Genomic DNA, 12,724 nt, shown 5'->3' with positions numbered 1-12,724 from the left:
AGACCAGTATTCTTATTTCCCTCGCTTTACAGTTTTTTCTTCTTTCTGGGAATGATATAATAACCACACCATTTGTTTTTTAGTGGTGTTGAACTAGGGATAAGTATTGGCTAAGGCACCAGAGGGGACTCCCCAGCTCCATATGGCACAATAGTTAGCACTGCTGCCTCCCATCGCTAGGGACCCGGGTTCGATTCCGACCTCGGGGGACAATCTGTGTGGAGTTTGTACATTCTCCCCGTGTCTGCGTGGATTTCCTCTAGGCACCCCTGTTTCCTCCCACAATCCAAAGATGTGCAGGTTCAATGAGTTGTCCATGTTAAATTGCCCCTTAGTGTCCAAAGGTTAGGTGTGGTTACGGTGATAGGGCAGGGAATTGGACCTAGTTAGGGTGCTCTTTCGGCAGATTGGTTCAGACTTGATGGGCCGAAGGGCCTCCTTCTGCTCTGTTGGGATTCAACATATTGCCCTGGGACCCAGGGCAGGACTCTCTCAGCCCAGGCTGGGCTGGAGAATCGCCGGCACGGGCACGAATCGCGCGGCCCTGCCCTGAAGCCAGTCCGCCGATTCTCCGGAGATCACGGCGCTGGTCGGGTGCCACTCTACAGGGCCCCCCCCGACAATTCTCGGCCCGGGATGGGCTGAGCGGCCATACAAAAAAACCCGAGTCCTGCAGGTGCCGTTTACACCTGGTCTTACCCGGCGGGACCTCGCCGTGAATGGATCTGGGGGCGGCCTGGTGAGGGGGGAGGGGGGGTCTGACCCGGGGGTGGCCTCCGCTGTGGCCTAGCCCGCGATCAGGGCCTACCGATCGGCGGGCTGGCCTCTTGGGCTGGGGGCCTCTTTTGTTCCGCGCCGGCCCCTGTAGCCCTACGTCATGTTGCATCGGGGCCGGCACAGAGAAGGGAGCCACCGCGCATGCGTGGCGATCGCTCTGGTCCCACTGCGCATATGCGCGCATTGGCGCCGGCCCCACTACACATGTGGAGCGGCATGAGTCGCTCCAGTGCCGTGCTGGCCCCCTGTAGGGGTCAGAATCGCTGATCCTGAGGCCATGTTGACGCCGTCGAGAAACGCGACGGCATTTACGACGGCGGTAACACTTAGCCTCAGGATCAGAGAATCCCGCCCCTTGTGTTTACTTGACAATGCAGACAGGACGTTGGTCTGCAGGATGGCACGTCCAACAGTGCAGCACTCCCCCTGCACCACACTGGAGTGAGACTTGATCCCGCAGATCCCGCATGATACTGACTGCAGGAACCGCAACTCTATCATGTAGCTACACTCAGTGCAATCTTTGATCCTTCCACATAGGAAACTGAGGAAGATAAAGTTTGTACAGAAAGAATGTGGGTGCTTTTATCGGGTGTGAGGTGCTGCCGGGCAGGCCACCGTCAGGCACGGCTGATTGCTTTGGATAATCACTAAGTCATCTGGAACTGATATCACTCGGCGGTAAGGAGTGAGTGGATGGATGCCTGAGCATAATTACATTGGCGAATATTTACGTTTTTATAACTGCTGTGGAAGGACATCTGAGCTATGCATCTTGTTAATAATGAAGCATTGTTCTGTAAAAGCACACGGACACATTCACACGTGTACATACACCCTGCATGTACACTCACAGATGCACACCCACCCACCCTGCACAGGCAGACACATACACCCTGAACACAGACACATGCACAAACACCATCCCCCACCCCCGCCACGCAAACACCACCCGCCCACACAATGGTAGTCGGTATTAGGGGTATTACGGTACCCTGGATAATGCTGTAAGACCATTGGTGTGGGAGGTACCTGAGACTGCTATATCATTGGTGGAGTCTGCCTGCTGGTTCCGCCCAGTAAGGCGGAGTATAAGAGCCTGTGTCTCCCCAGCAGCTGCATTCTGTACCTGCGCTGCTGGGGGAAACATCTAGTCCAATAAAGCCTTCAATTGTCATCCAATCTCACTTCTGGAGTTATTGATCAAGCATCAATTTATTGTACTAGATTTTAAAGAATGGAGCTCCGAATCAAGCCGGAGTGTCTGAAACTCAGCCCCCATGCGGCAAACTCAGCAGCAACCTTCAAGCACTGGCTGGCGTGCTTCAATGGGTACCTCAGGAAGGCCACAACTACACCCACGGAGGGCCAGAAGTTGCAAGTTCTTTACTCGAGTGTGAGCCCAGAGATCTGCACCCTCATCGAGGATGCGGACGATTTCAAGGCTGCAATGACCCTGCTGAAAGGACACTATATTCGCCCTGTAAACCAGGTCTACGCCTGACATCTGCTAGCGACGAGGTGACAAATCCCCGGGGAATCGCTGGAGGAGTTCTACCGTGCGCTCCTGGTGTTAGGAACTGTGACTGCCCGCAAGTTTCAGCCAGCGACCACACAGAACTTTTGATCCGGGTGCATTCGTTGCAGGTATGCTGTCCTCCCAAATCTGCCAGCGGTTGCTGGAGAAAGAGACACTAGGCCTCAAGGACCCTTGCCAGCTCCCTGGATGTGGCCTCCCGAAACGCCCGCGCTTATGTCCCTGACCGCACGGCAGCCCCTTGGGAAGCGTGGAACCCCCCCATGCATCCCCCATCCCCCCACAAGCTTGTGCTGCGAGACTGCCAGGCAACCCCGGGGGTCCCCTCTGCTCTTTGCGGGCAAGCCAAGCACACCCGGCAGCGCAGCCCGGCCCGCTCATCCAACTGCAAAGGGTGTGGCAAAAAGGGCCATTTCGTGGCAGTATGCCAGGCCCGGGCGGTCGCTGCGGTCTCCGAGGGCGAACCGGGATCGCCACCCCAACCCTCTCCACGAGCCACGTGTGGCCAGCGGGCGCCGCCATCTTCCTTCTCCAGTGCCACATGCGGCCTCCGGGCGCCGTCATCTTGTTCCCCGGGGACCATGTGCGACCAGTGGGCGCCGCCATCTTGGCTGGAGTCTCAGGACCCCAACTCGGATGACCACACACCGCCCGAGGAAAACATCAAACGTTTGCCATGACTTGCCTCGGTGACTCTGGACCAGTCTTGGCCCCGAACACTCTCGACTGCGACGACGACCGTGCTGATCAACGGGCATAAAACACCCTGCCTGATCAACTCCGGGAGCACAGAGAGCTTCATACACCCCAATACGGTAAGGCGCTGTTCTCTTTCCATCCACCCAGTTAGCCAGAAAATCTCCCTGGCCTCCGGCTCTCACTCGGTAGAGATCAAAGGGTTCTGCGTAGCGAACCTCACGGTCCAGGGAAGGGAATTAAAAAATTTCCGGCTCTACGTCCTCCCTCACCTCTGCGCTGCCACGCTCCGAGGGTTAGATTTCCAATGTAACCTCCAGAGCTTAACTTTTAAATTCGGCGGCCCTATACCCCCCCTCACTGTATGCAGCCTCGCGACCCTCAAGGTCGATCCGCCTTCCCTGTTTGCGAATCTCACCCCGGATTGCAAACACGTCGCCACCAGGAGCAGACGGTACAGTGCCCAGGACCGGACCTTCATTCGGTCGGAAGTCCAGTGATTAGTGAGGGAAGGTATTATTGAGGCTAGCAACAGTCTCTGGAGAGCTCAAGTAGTGGTTGTAAAGACCGGGGAGAAGCACAGGATGGTCATTGATTATAGTCAGACCATCAACAGGTATACGCAGCTTGACGCGTACCCTCTCCCCCGCATATCTGATTTGGTCAACCAGATTGCACAATACAAGGTCTTTTCCACGGTGGATCTCAAATCCGCCTACCACAGCTCTCCATCCGCCCCAGCGACCGCAAATATACTGCATTCGAAGCAGATGGGCGGCTCTCCCACTTCCTAAGGGTTCCCTTCGGTGTCACAAATGGAGTCTCGGTCTTCCAACGAGAGATGGACTGAATGGTTGACCGGTACGGTTTGCGGGCCACGTTTCCGTACCTCAATAACGTCACTATCTGCAGCCACGACCAGCAGGACCGCGACACCAACCTCCGAAAATTCCTCCATACCGCAAAAATCCGTAATCTAACCTACAACAAGGACAAATGCGTGTTCAGCACCGACCGTCTAGCCATCCTCGGCTACGTAGTGCATGATGGAGTTATAGACCCAGATCCCGAATGCATGCGCCCCCTCATGGAGTTTCCCCTCCCCCACTGCTCCAAGGCCCTGAAACACTGCCTAGGATTTTGTTCGTATTATGCCCAGTGGGTCCCCAACTATGCGGACAAGGCCCGCCCACAAATTCAATTCACAGTTTTTCCCCTGTCGGCAGAGGCTCGCCAGGCCTTCAGCCGCATCAATGCGGACATTGCAAAGGCCACGATGCATGCAATCGATGAATCCCTCCCCTTCCAAGCCGAGAGCTCTGGCGGCCACCCTCAACCAAGCGGGCAGACCCGTGGCACTTCTCACGCACCCTCCATGCTTCAGAAATCCGCCATTCCTCAGTTGAAAAGGAGGCCCAGGCCACAGTAGAAGCTGTGTGGCACTGGAGGCATTACCTGTCCGGCAGGAGATTCACTCTCCTCACTGACCAACGGTCGGTTACTTTCATGTTCGATAATGCACAGAGGGGCAAGATAAAGAACGTTAAGATCTTACGATGGAGGATAGAACTCTCCACCTACAACTATGAGATCTAGTATCGTCCTGGGAAGCTAAATGAGCCTCCTGATGCCCTATCCCGTGGCACATGTGCCAACGCACAAGTGGACCGCCTCTGGGCCCTCCACGAGGGCCTCTGCTACCTGGGGGGTGGTCGGCGGAGTCACTCGATTCTTCCATTTCATTAAGACCCGCAACCTGCCCTCCTCCATCGAGGAGGTCAGGACCGCCACCAGGAATTGCCAAAACTGCGCGGAGTGCAAGCCGCACTTCTACAGGCCAAAGAAAGCGCACCTGATAAAGGTTTCCCGCCCCTTTGAACGCCTCAGTATGGACTTCAAAGGGCCCCAGCCCTCCACCAACCGCAACATGTACTTCCTCAACGTGATTGATAAGTACTCCCGGTTCCCATTCGCCAGCCCCTGCCCCGACATGACCGCAGCCACCGTCATAAAAGCCCTCCACAGTATCTTCACGCTGTTTGGTTTCCCCGCCTACATACATAGCGATAGGGGGTCCTCCTTCATGAGCGACGAACTGCGTCAATTCCTGCTCAGCAAGGGCATTGCCGCAAGCAGGACGACCAGTTACAACCCCCGGGGAAACGGGTGGGTGGAGAGGGAGAACAGAACGGTCTGGAAGATGTCCTACTGGCCCTACGGTCCAGGAATCTCCCAGTTTCCCGCTGGCAGGAGGTCCTCCCGGATGCTCTCCACTCCATCCGGTCACTGCTGTGTACCACGACCAACCAAACACCCCACGAACGTCTCCTTCCTTCGGAAGTCCTCCTCCGGGACCTCGCTCCCGACCTGGCTGGCAGTTCCTGGACCCATCCTGCTCCGCAAACACATGCGGGCGCACAAGTCGGACCCATTCGTTGAGAGGGTCCACCTCCTTCATGCTAACCCTCAATACGCCTATGTGGCGTACCCCGACGGCCGACAGGATACGGTCTCCCTAAGGGATCTGGCGCCCGCTCGATCCCACCCTCCCTCCCACCGGCGCACCCCACAGCCGCCCCCTTCTCAGGTGAATCGGTCCTTCCACCGGTCCCATCTAGGGGCGATGAAGAAGCCGAAGCCACGCTTCCGGAGCCACGGATGCATGAGCTGGCGCCTGCATCACCACCGAAGCTACGACGATCGCAGAGGACGACCAGGGCCCCCGTTCGACTAATTGCTTCATTATGATTGTAAATAAATACTGTAAATAGTTGCGACATGTAACGAGGCAAAACGCTGTGCTAATGTATACTGGGTACCACCATAACCTCAACCTCTATCACTGTATAGCGTGAGACCACCACCCCCGCTGGACTCGTTTTATAATAGGGGGTGAATGTGGTAGTCGGTATTAGGTTTGGTGTGGGAGGTACCTGAGACTGCTATATCCAATTGGTGGAGCCTGCCTGCTGGTTACGCCCAGTAAGGCGGAGTATAAGAGCCTGCGTCTCCCCAGCAGCTGCATTCTGTGCTGCTGGGGGAAACATCTAGTACAATAAAGCCTTCAATTGTCTCCAATCTCGCTTCTGGAGTTATTGATCGAGCATCACACACACGCAGGCATGAATACGCACTCAGGCCGCACACACACACAATCACAGACACACAAGAGAATGCCCACACACACAAATGTGGACCAGTAAAATGCTACAACTGCACTGTAAGTGCGCCAGCGTCCCTCGCTGCGACTTCAGTGTGGTTTTGTTTACAAACTCTGAGGCTTTCTTTGTCCATTTTAAGGATGTTGATTTTCACGGCTGAATATAAATGATCATTAGAAAGATCCAAGATGAGAATCCAGACTTTTTTTTTGACAATCTAAAGGGAAAGTCTACGTTGGTAAAATTTGGTTGTCGCAGTGTCCAAATCAAAACCCGGAATGTTTCACAAACAAAATACTGGACAATCTCAGCAGGTCTGACAGCATCTGTGGAGAGAGAGAAGGGAGCTCAAGTTTCGAGTTTGGATGACTCTTTGTCAAAGCTCCAGAATGTTTCGTTGATTCACCATTGGGTTGTGGGCATTCCTGACAAGGCTACTATTTATTTCCCATTACTCTTGAGACAGTGGTGATGGGACCTCTTTTTTGTATTTGATACAACAGGGCACAGACAGTACAGTGGTATGGACCTGGATTGACAAAGAGTCCAGTCCAGGTACGGGAGGCAGATTCCCTTTTCTAAAGGGAGATGGTGAACCTGTTATGTTTGTACGACAATCCATCACTACCAGCCTTTTGATTCCAGATTTTCAAACTCAAATCGGCCTCAATCTGTCCATGGTGGGGTTTGAGCTCATGCTCCCTGAGCGCAGTGCTCTCTACTTATAGGTTGGTAACATAACCACAACATTGACGTGCCAGAGATTTAATCAGGAAGTCCTGCCTGTAAACAGCACTGTCCAGAAAAGCAGCATTTTTGGTGATGGGAGATTATAGTTGAGCCTAATCCTGCCCTTGACCAATATCCCCACACATAGAGGTGGGGAGGGAGGAGCTTTCCATTCAGGCCAGCGGCGGGAATCGTGGCTGGTGGGGAGCAAGATTTGGCGGGAGGCCAAAAATCAGTTTCTCGATGACAGGAATTTAATTTGGAATCCTGTTCTCCGGACTTCCATGGTGGCTGGAAGACTAGTTGAATGTTCTGGGAGCTCTACCTCTTTTTAATGCTCATTAAAAGGAAACGCACCAGAATCTTGTCCCCCCTCCAAATTAGGCACGATGCCATGAGGAATTCAGAACGTCCACTTTCACAATTGTACACAAGTGACGTGCACCTGATGAGGCAGATTTCTCCCTGGACTTTGAGGACAGTAGTTGCTGTTTCCGCCTCCCTTACACACCGTCATGGAGAGATGTCAGCTTCCGGTGGCACTCACTGCGCCAAGGCCGGGCACGGGGCGGGAGGGGGACCGGCGGGACCGAGGCAGGACTGGTTGGAGGTGGTGGGGATTTAAGGACCTGAGTGAATGTCTGACCGGACTGTTTCAATATGGCGCCCAAGCGTTGCGAGTATACGAGGTGATGACGGGGCAGGGTGGACCATTTTCTGCCTGACCTTCCATGTGATTCAGCCTGCACCTCATGGGTGCATAATTAATGAGTTGAACTGTGCACGTTCTCGTAGTAAATCACAGTATGATTTACCCACTCAGCCAATGTGGTGGTATGTATTCGGGGTATTAAGGTACCCTGGGATGCCGAGAGGCTATTGGTAGATAGACACTGGATCCCGATTGGATCAGGCCGCCTGTGTGCCAGGCCCGGGGGGTAGCCGCAATCTCTGGGGGAGAACCCCAAACTCAACCCTCCCCACCCCCCCCCCCCCCTCAGCGATCCATGTGCGGCCAACATGCGCCGCCATCTTGGGTCCCGGACTCCACGCGGGCGGGAGGGATGGGCGCCGCCATTTTGTGCCCCCCCCCCCCCCCCCGACAACGTGCGATCCTTGGGCGGCGCCATCTTGCCCACCCCCGACCATGTGCGACCCGTGGACGCCGCCATCTTGGCTGACGTCTAAGAACCCCGGGATGGATGGCCACACGGGGCCTGAAGAAAACGCCCCGGTGCAACAATTACGACTGGCTTCGGTGACCCTGGACCAGCCCCGAACGCTCCAGACGGCATCAACAACGATATTTGTAAACGGGTACGAGACGCCCTGCCTGATCGACTCTGGGAGCACGGAGAGTTTTATACATCCTGATACGGTAAGAAGACGCTGTTCCCTTCCGATCCACCCGAGTTATCAAAAAAAATTTCTGGCGGCGGGGTCCCATTCGGTAGAAATAAAAGGGTTCTGCATCGCGAACCTCATGGCGCAGGGGAGGGAGTTCCAAAACAACCAGCTGTACGTCCTTCCCCACCTCTGCGCTGCCACACTCCTGGGATTGGATTTTCAGTGCAATCTCCAGAGCTTAACGTTTAAATTTGGCGGCCCTATACCCCCACTCACTATCTGCAGCCTCGCGACCCTCAAGGTCGATCCGCCTTCCCTGTTCGCGAACCTCACCCCAGATTGCAAACCAGTCGCCACCAGGAGCAGACGGTACAGCGACCAGGACCGATCTTTTTTCCGGTCAGAAGTCCAGCGGCTGCTGAGGGATGGCATAATTCAGGCCAGCAATAATCCCTGGAGAGCCCAGGTGGTAGTTGTAAAGACTGGGGAGAAGCAGAGGATGGTCGTAGACTATAGTCAAACCATCAATAGGTACACGCAGCTGGATGCGTACCCTCTCCCCCGCATATCCGACATGGTCAATCGGATTGCACAGTACAAGGTCTTTTCCCACGGTGGACCTTAAGCCCGCCTACCACCAGCTCCCCATCCACCCAAGTGACCGAAAATACACTGCCTTCGAAGCAGACGGGCGGCTCTACCATTTTCTAAGGGTTCCATTTGGCGTCACTAACGGGGTCTCGGTCTTCCAACGGCAGATGGACCGAATGGTTGATCGGTACGGTTTGCGGGCCACGTTCCCGTATCTCGACAACATCACCATCAGCGGCCACGACCAGCAGGCCACGACGCCAACCTCCGCAAATTCCTCCAGACCGCAAACGTCCTGAATCTCACATACAACAGGGAGAAATGCGTGTTTAGCACCGACCGTCTTGCCACCCTTGGCTACGTAGTGCGAAATGGAGTGATAGGCCCCAACCCCGAACGCATGTGGCCCCTCATGGAGTTCCCCCTCCCTCACTGCTCCAAGGCCCTGAAACGCTGCCTGGGCTTCTCTTATTACACCCAGTGGGTCCCCAACTACGCGGACAAGGCCCGCCCGCTAATCCAGTCCACGGTTTTCCCCCTGTCGACAGAGGCCCGCCAGGCCTTCAGCCGCATCAAAGCAGATATCGCAAAGGCCACGATGCACGCAATCAACGAGTCCCTCCCTTCCAAGTTGAGAGCAACGCGTCTGACGTAGCTCTGGCGGCCACCTCAACCAAGCGGGCAGACCCGTGGCCTTTTTTTCATGTACCCTCCACGCTTCAGAAATCCACCACTCCTCAGTGGAAAAGGAGGCCCAGGCCATAGTGGAAGCTGTGCGACATTGGAGGCATTACCTGGCCGGTAGGAGATTCACTCTCCTCACTGACCAACGGTCGGTTGCCTTCATGTTTGATAATGCACAGCGGGGCAAGATCAAGAACGACAAGATCTTGCGGTGGAGGATCAAACTCTCCACCTATAACTATGAGATCTTGTATCGTCCCGGAAAGCTGAACAAGCCTTCCGATGCCCTATCCCGCGGCACGTGTGCCAACGCACAAGTGGACCGTCTCCGAACCCGCCACGAGGACCTTTGCCACCCGGGGGTCACTCAGTTCTATCACTTCATGAAGACCTGTAACCTGCCCTACTCCATCGAGGAGGTCAGGACCGCCACCAGGAACTGCCAGATCTGCGCAGAGTGCAAACCGCATTTCTACCGGCCAGATAAAGTGTACCTGATAAAGGCTTCCCGTCCCTTTGAGCGCCTCAGCCTGGACTTCAAAGGCCCCATCCCCTCCACCGATCGCAACACTTACTTCCTCAACGTGATTGACGAATACTCCCGGTTCCCATTCGCCATCCCCTATCCCGACACGACCGCGGCCACGGTCATTAGAGCCCTCGGCACCATCTTTACACTGTTCGGTTTCCTCGCCTACATATAGGGCGATAGGGAGTCCTCCTTCATGAGCGACGAACTGCGTCAATTCCTGCTCAGCGAGGGCATCGCCTCGAGCAGGCCGACCCGTTACAACCCCCGGAGGAACAGTCAGGTAGAGAGGGAGAACGGAACGGTCTGGAAGACCGTCCTACTGGCCCTACGGTCCAGAAGTCTCCCAGTTTCCCGCTGGCAGGAAGTCCTCCCGGACGCCCTCCACTCCATCCGGTCGCTGCTGTGTACAACAACGAATCAAACACCTCACGAACGCCTCCTTGTCTTCCCTAGGAAGTCCTCCTCCGGATCGTCACTTCCAACCTGGCTGGCAGCCCCGGGACCCATCCTGCTCCGAAAGCATGTGTGGACGCACAAATCGGACCCGTTGGTCGAGAGGGTTCATCTCCTCCACGCGAACCCTCAATATGCCTACGCGGCGTACCCCGACGGCTGACAGGACACGGTCTCTCTGCGGAACCTGGCACCCACCGGAGCCCCGCACCCCCCCCCCTCCCAACACCAGTGACTCCCTCTGGAGCCACGCACACCACCCCCAACACCGATCGCCCCCTCGCTCCCGCCGGCCCACCACACAGCCGCCCCCTTCCAGGGTGGATCGGTCCTTCCCCCGGCCCCGAATTGGGATACTGAAGCGGGACGATGCATCGCAACGATCCCAGAGACGACGAGGCCGGAACTGCGCCTGCATCACCACCGGGGCTAAGACGATCAGCGCGGACGACCAGGGCACCCATCTGACTCATCAAATCTGTATAATGAAGCACAAAATACCTCTGTAAATAATTTTTTTGGTTTGGTTGCCTGGTAAAAGCAGCATTGTAAATAGTTAGTATCGGAGCATAGCCGCCGTGTTAGCGGCATCCTAGGCACCGACTCTGGAAACCCCTACCACCATACGGCCCACTACCCCGCCGGGTTCCTTTTTAACAAGGGGTGACTGTGGTGGTATGTATTAGGGGTATTAAGGTACCCTGGGATGCTGAGAGGCTATTGGTAGATAGACACTGATTGGATCAGGCCTCCTGCTGGCTCCACCCAGCAAGGCGGAGTATAAGAGCCTGGGTTCTCCCAGCAGCCTGTTCTGTAACTGTGCTGCTGGGGAACAAGTCTGCGTAATAAAGCCATCGTTCGACTCCTTCTCATCCCGTCTCGTGAGTGATTGATTGTGCTAAAGCCAACGAGAGGAGGAATTGGTGCGGGGGGAGCTTTGATGTGGTCTTTTCTGGGTTAGCAGCTGGATGTACGATTAGGTGGGCCTGGTGTGGCTAAAGTGTTAATTAGATCTGCAGTTATGGAAATTGCCTTGAGCGAAGAAAGGGTTATTTTTGGCAGTGTGATTTCAATTGCAGTGAATTCCAGAGTGCTGAGGCCAGGTTCTCATTGATAAATGTTAAAACGTTACACTCAATGTAGATTGCCAGCTGAAGGCAATTTAAAATTTAATTCTTGTAACTTCTTCCACCAATTTTCTATGGTTATGTATATATTTGTAATGGGACAGAACAATGTTGTCTGGGGCCAGGCATTGTTCAAGCCAGCCTCCAACACGTACAATTGTGGGTCTGATTGCCATCTTGGTCTGTCTCAAATATTCAGGGTAAGTGCCCTTTGCCAAAAACCACACAGAAAAGATATTGATTCCCAGGGCCCTGACCTTCCTGTTGCTGCTGAAAATTCATGGAAAAGTCCTCAATAGGAAAAAGATCCGCCTCCACAGCTCGAGACCCCGAGGGTTTGTGGGGAATTGTGGCTCTCTTTTCAAAGCCAGGGTCTCGCCATTTGTCTCTTTTTTGTCCTTCAAATGTTTCCGGACAGCCCACTCCAAAAACCATGAACACAAACCCCAAATAGATCATGAAGTCCTAACACAGAGGAGCGATCCCATAGTCTGTGGAAGTGGGTTTCAGTGAATAGCTTTGAATTTAAGCAAATACAATGTTTGCCCCTTGATCTGGGGGCACTGCAATGATAGAAAATCCAATAATATTTCATTAACTCTTCTCTCCAAAATAACCTGACTTAACATGTGACCAAATGCTTAGTTAAAGAAGCAGGTTCTAATCAAACCTCTCTTCTCCATCTGTCCTTATTCTAAATAGTGCCGTAGACAGTTAGCCTGGTGTGTGTGTGGTTCCAATGTCTCCTGAATTGTGGTTTGCAGTGTTACACAGGAATGCATGAACTGAGCTTTCTGTTCCAGGTTACAAAGGTGGTTGTGTGGTACTGGCCACGGGAAACTCTGTTGGATTGTGGGATGTGAAGAATTGCAACAGCTTCAGGGCCAAATACATCTGCAGGCAAAACCTGGCAACCTCCCTGGACCCAGTTCCTGGACCAGGAGAAGTGACCCCGACACCAAGTGTGACAGGGCACTGTCCAAGTGGATGGGACTCATCCACAACTCTCCGATACTGCTATAAGGTAAGGGGAGTCTGAAATCTATTTAAACGTGCACATTGGAAGGCATCAAAATTTATCTCAACTTCC

At 54.4% G+C, this 12,724-nt stretch overlaps 1 protein-coding gene across 3 annotated transcripts in view; it reads left to right on the top strand.

Moving 5' to 3' along the window:
- mrc2 (mannose receptor, C-type 2) overlaps positions 1–12,724 on the top strand; it is a 603,955-nt gene that overhangs the window by 234,748 nt on the left and 356,483 nt on the right. For all 3 annotated transcript variants that reach the window (XM_072486972.1, XM_072486974.1, XM_072486973.1), the window contains one exon: positions 12,438–12,658. In XM_072486972.1, coding sequence (XP_072343073.1) covers positions 12,438–12,658 — 221 coding nt within the window. The remainder of the gene's footprint in view (positions 1–12,437; positions 12,659–12,724) is intronic.

Source organism: Scyliorhinus torazame, chromosome 21 (genome assembly GCF_047496885.1).
Source record: "Scyliorhinus torazame isolate Kashiwa2021f chromosome 21, sScyTor2.1, whole genome shotgun sequence".
In the NCBI taxonomy this organism is placed as follows: Eukaryota; Metazoa; Chordata; class Chondrichthyes; order Carcharhiniformes; family Scyliorhinidae; genus Scyliorhinus; species Scyliorhinus torazame.
This window is presented reverse-complemented; position numbering and strand designations above follow the sequence as displayed.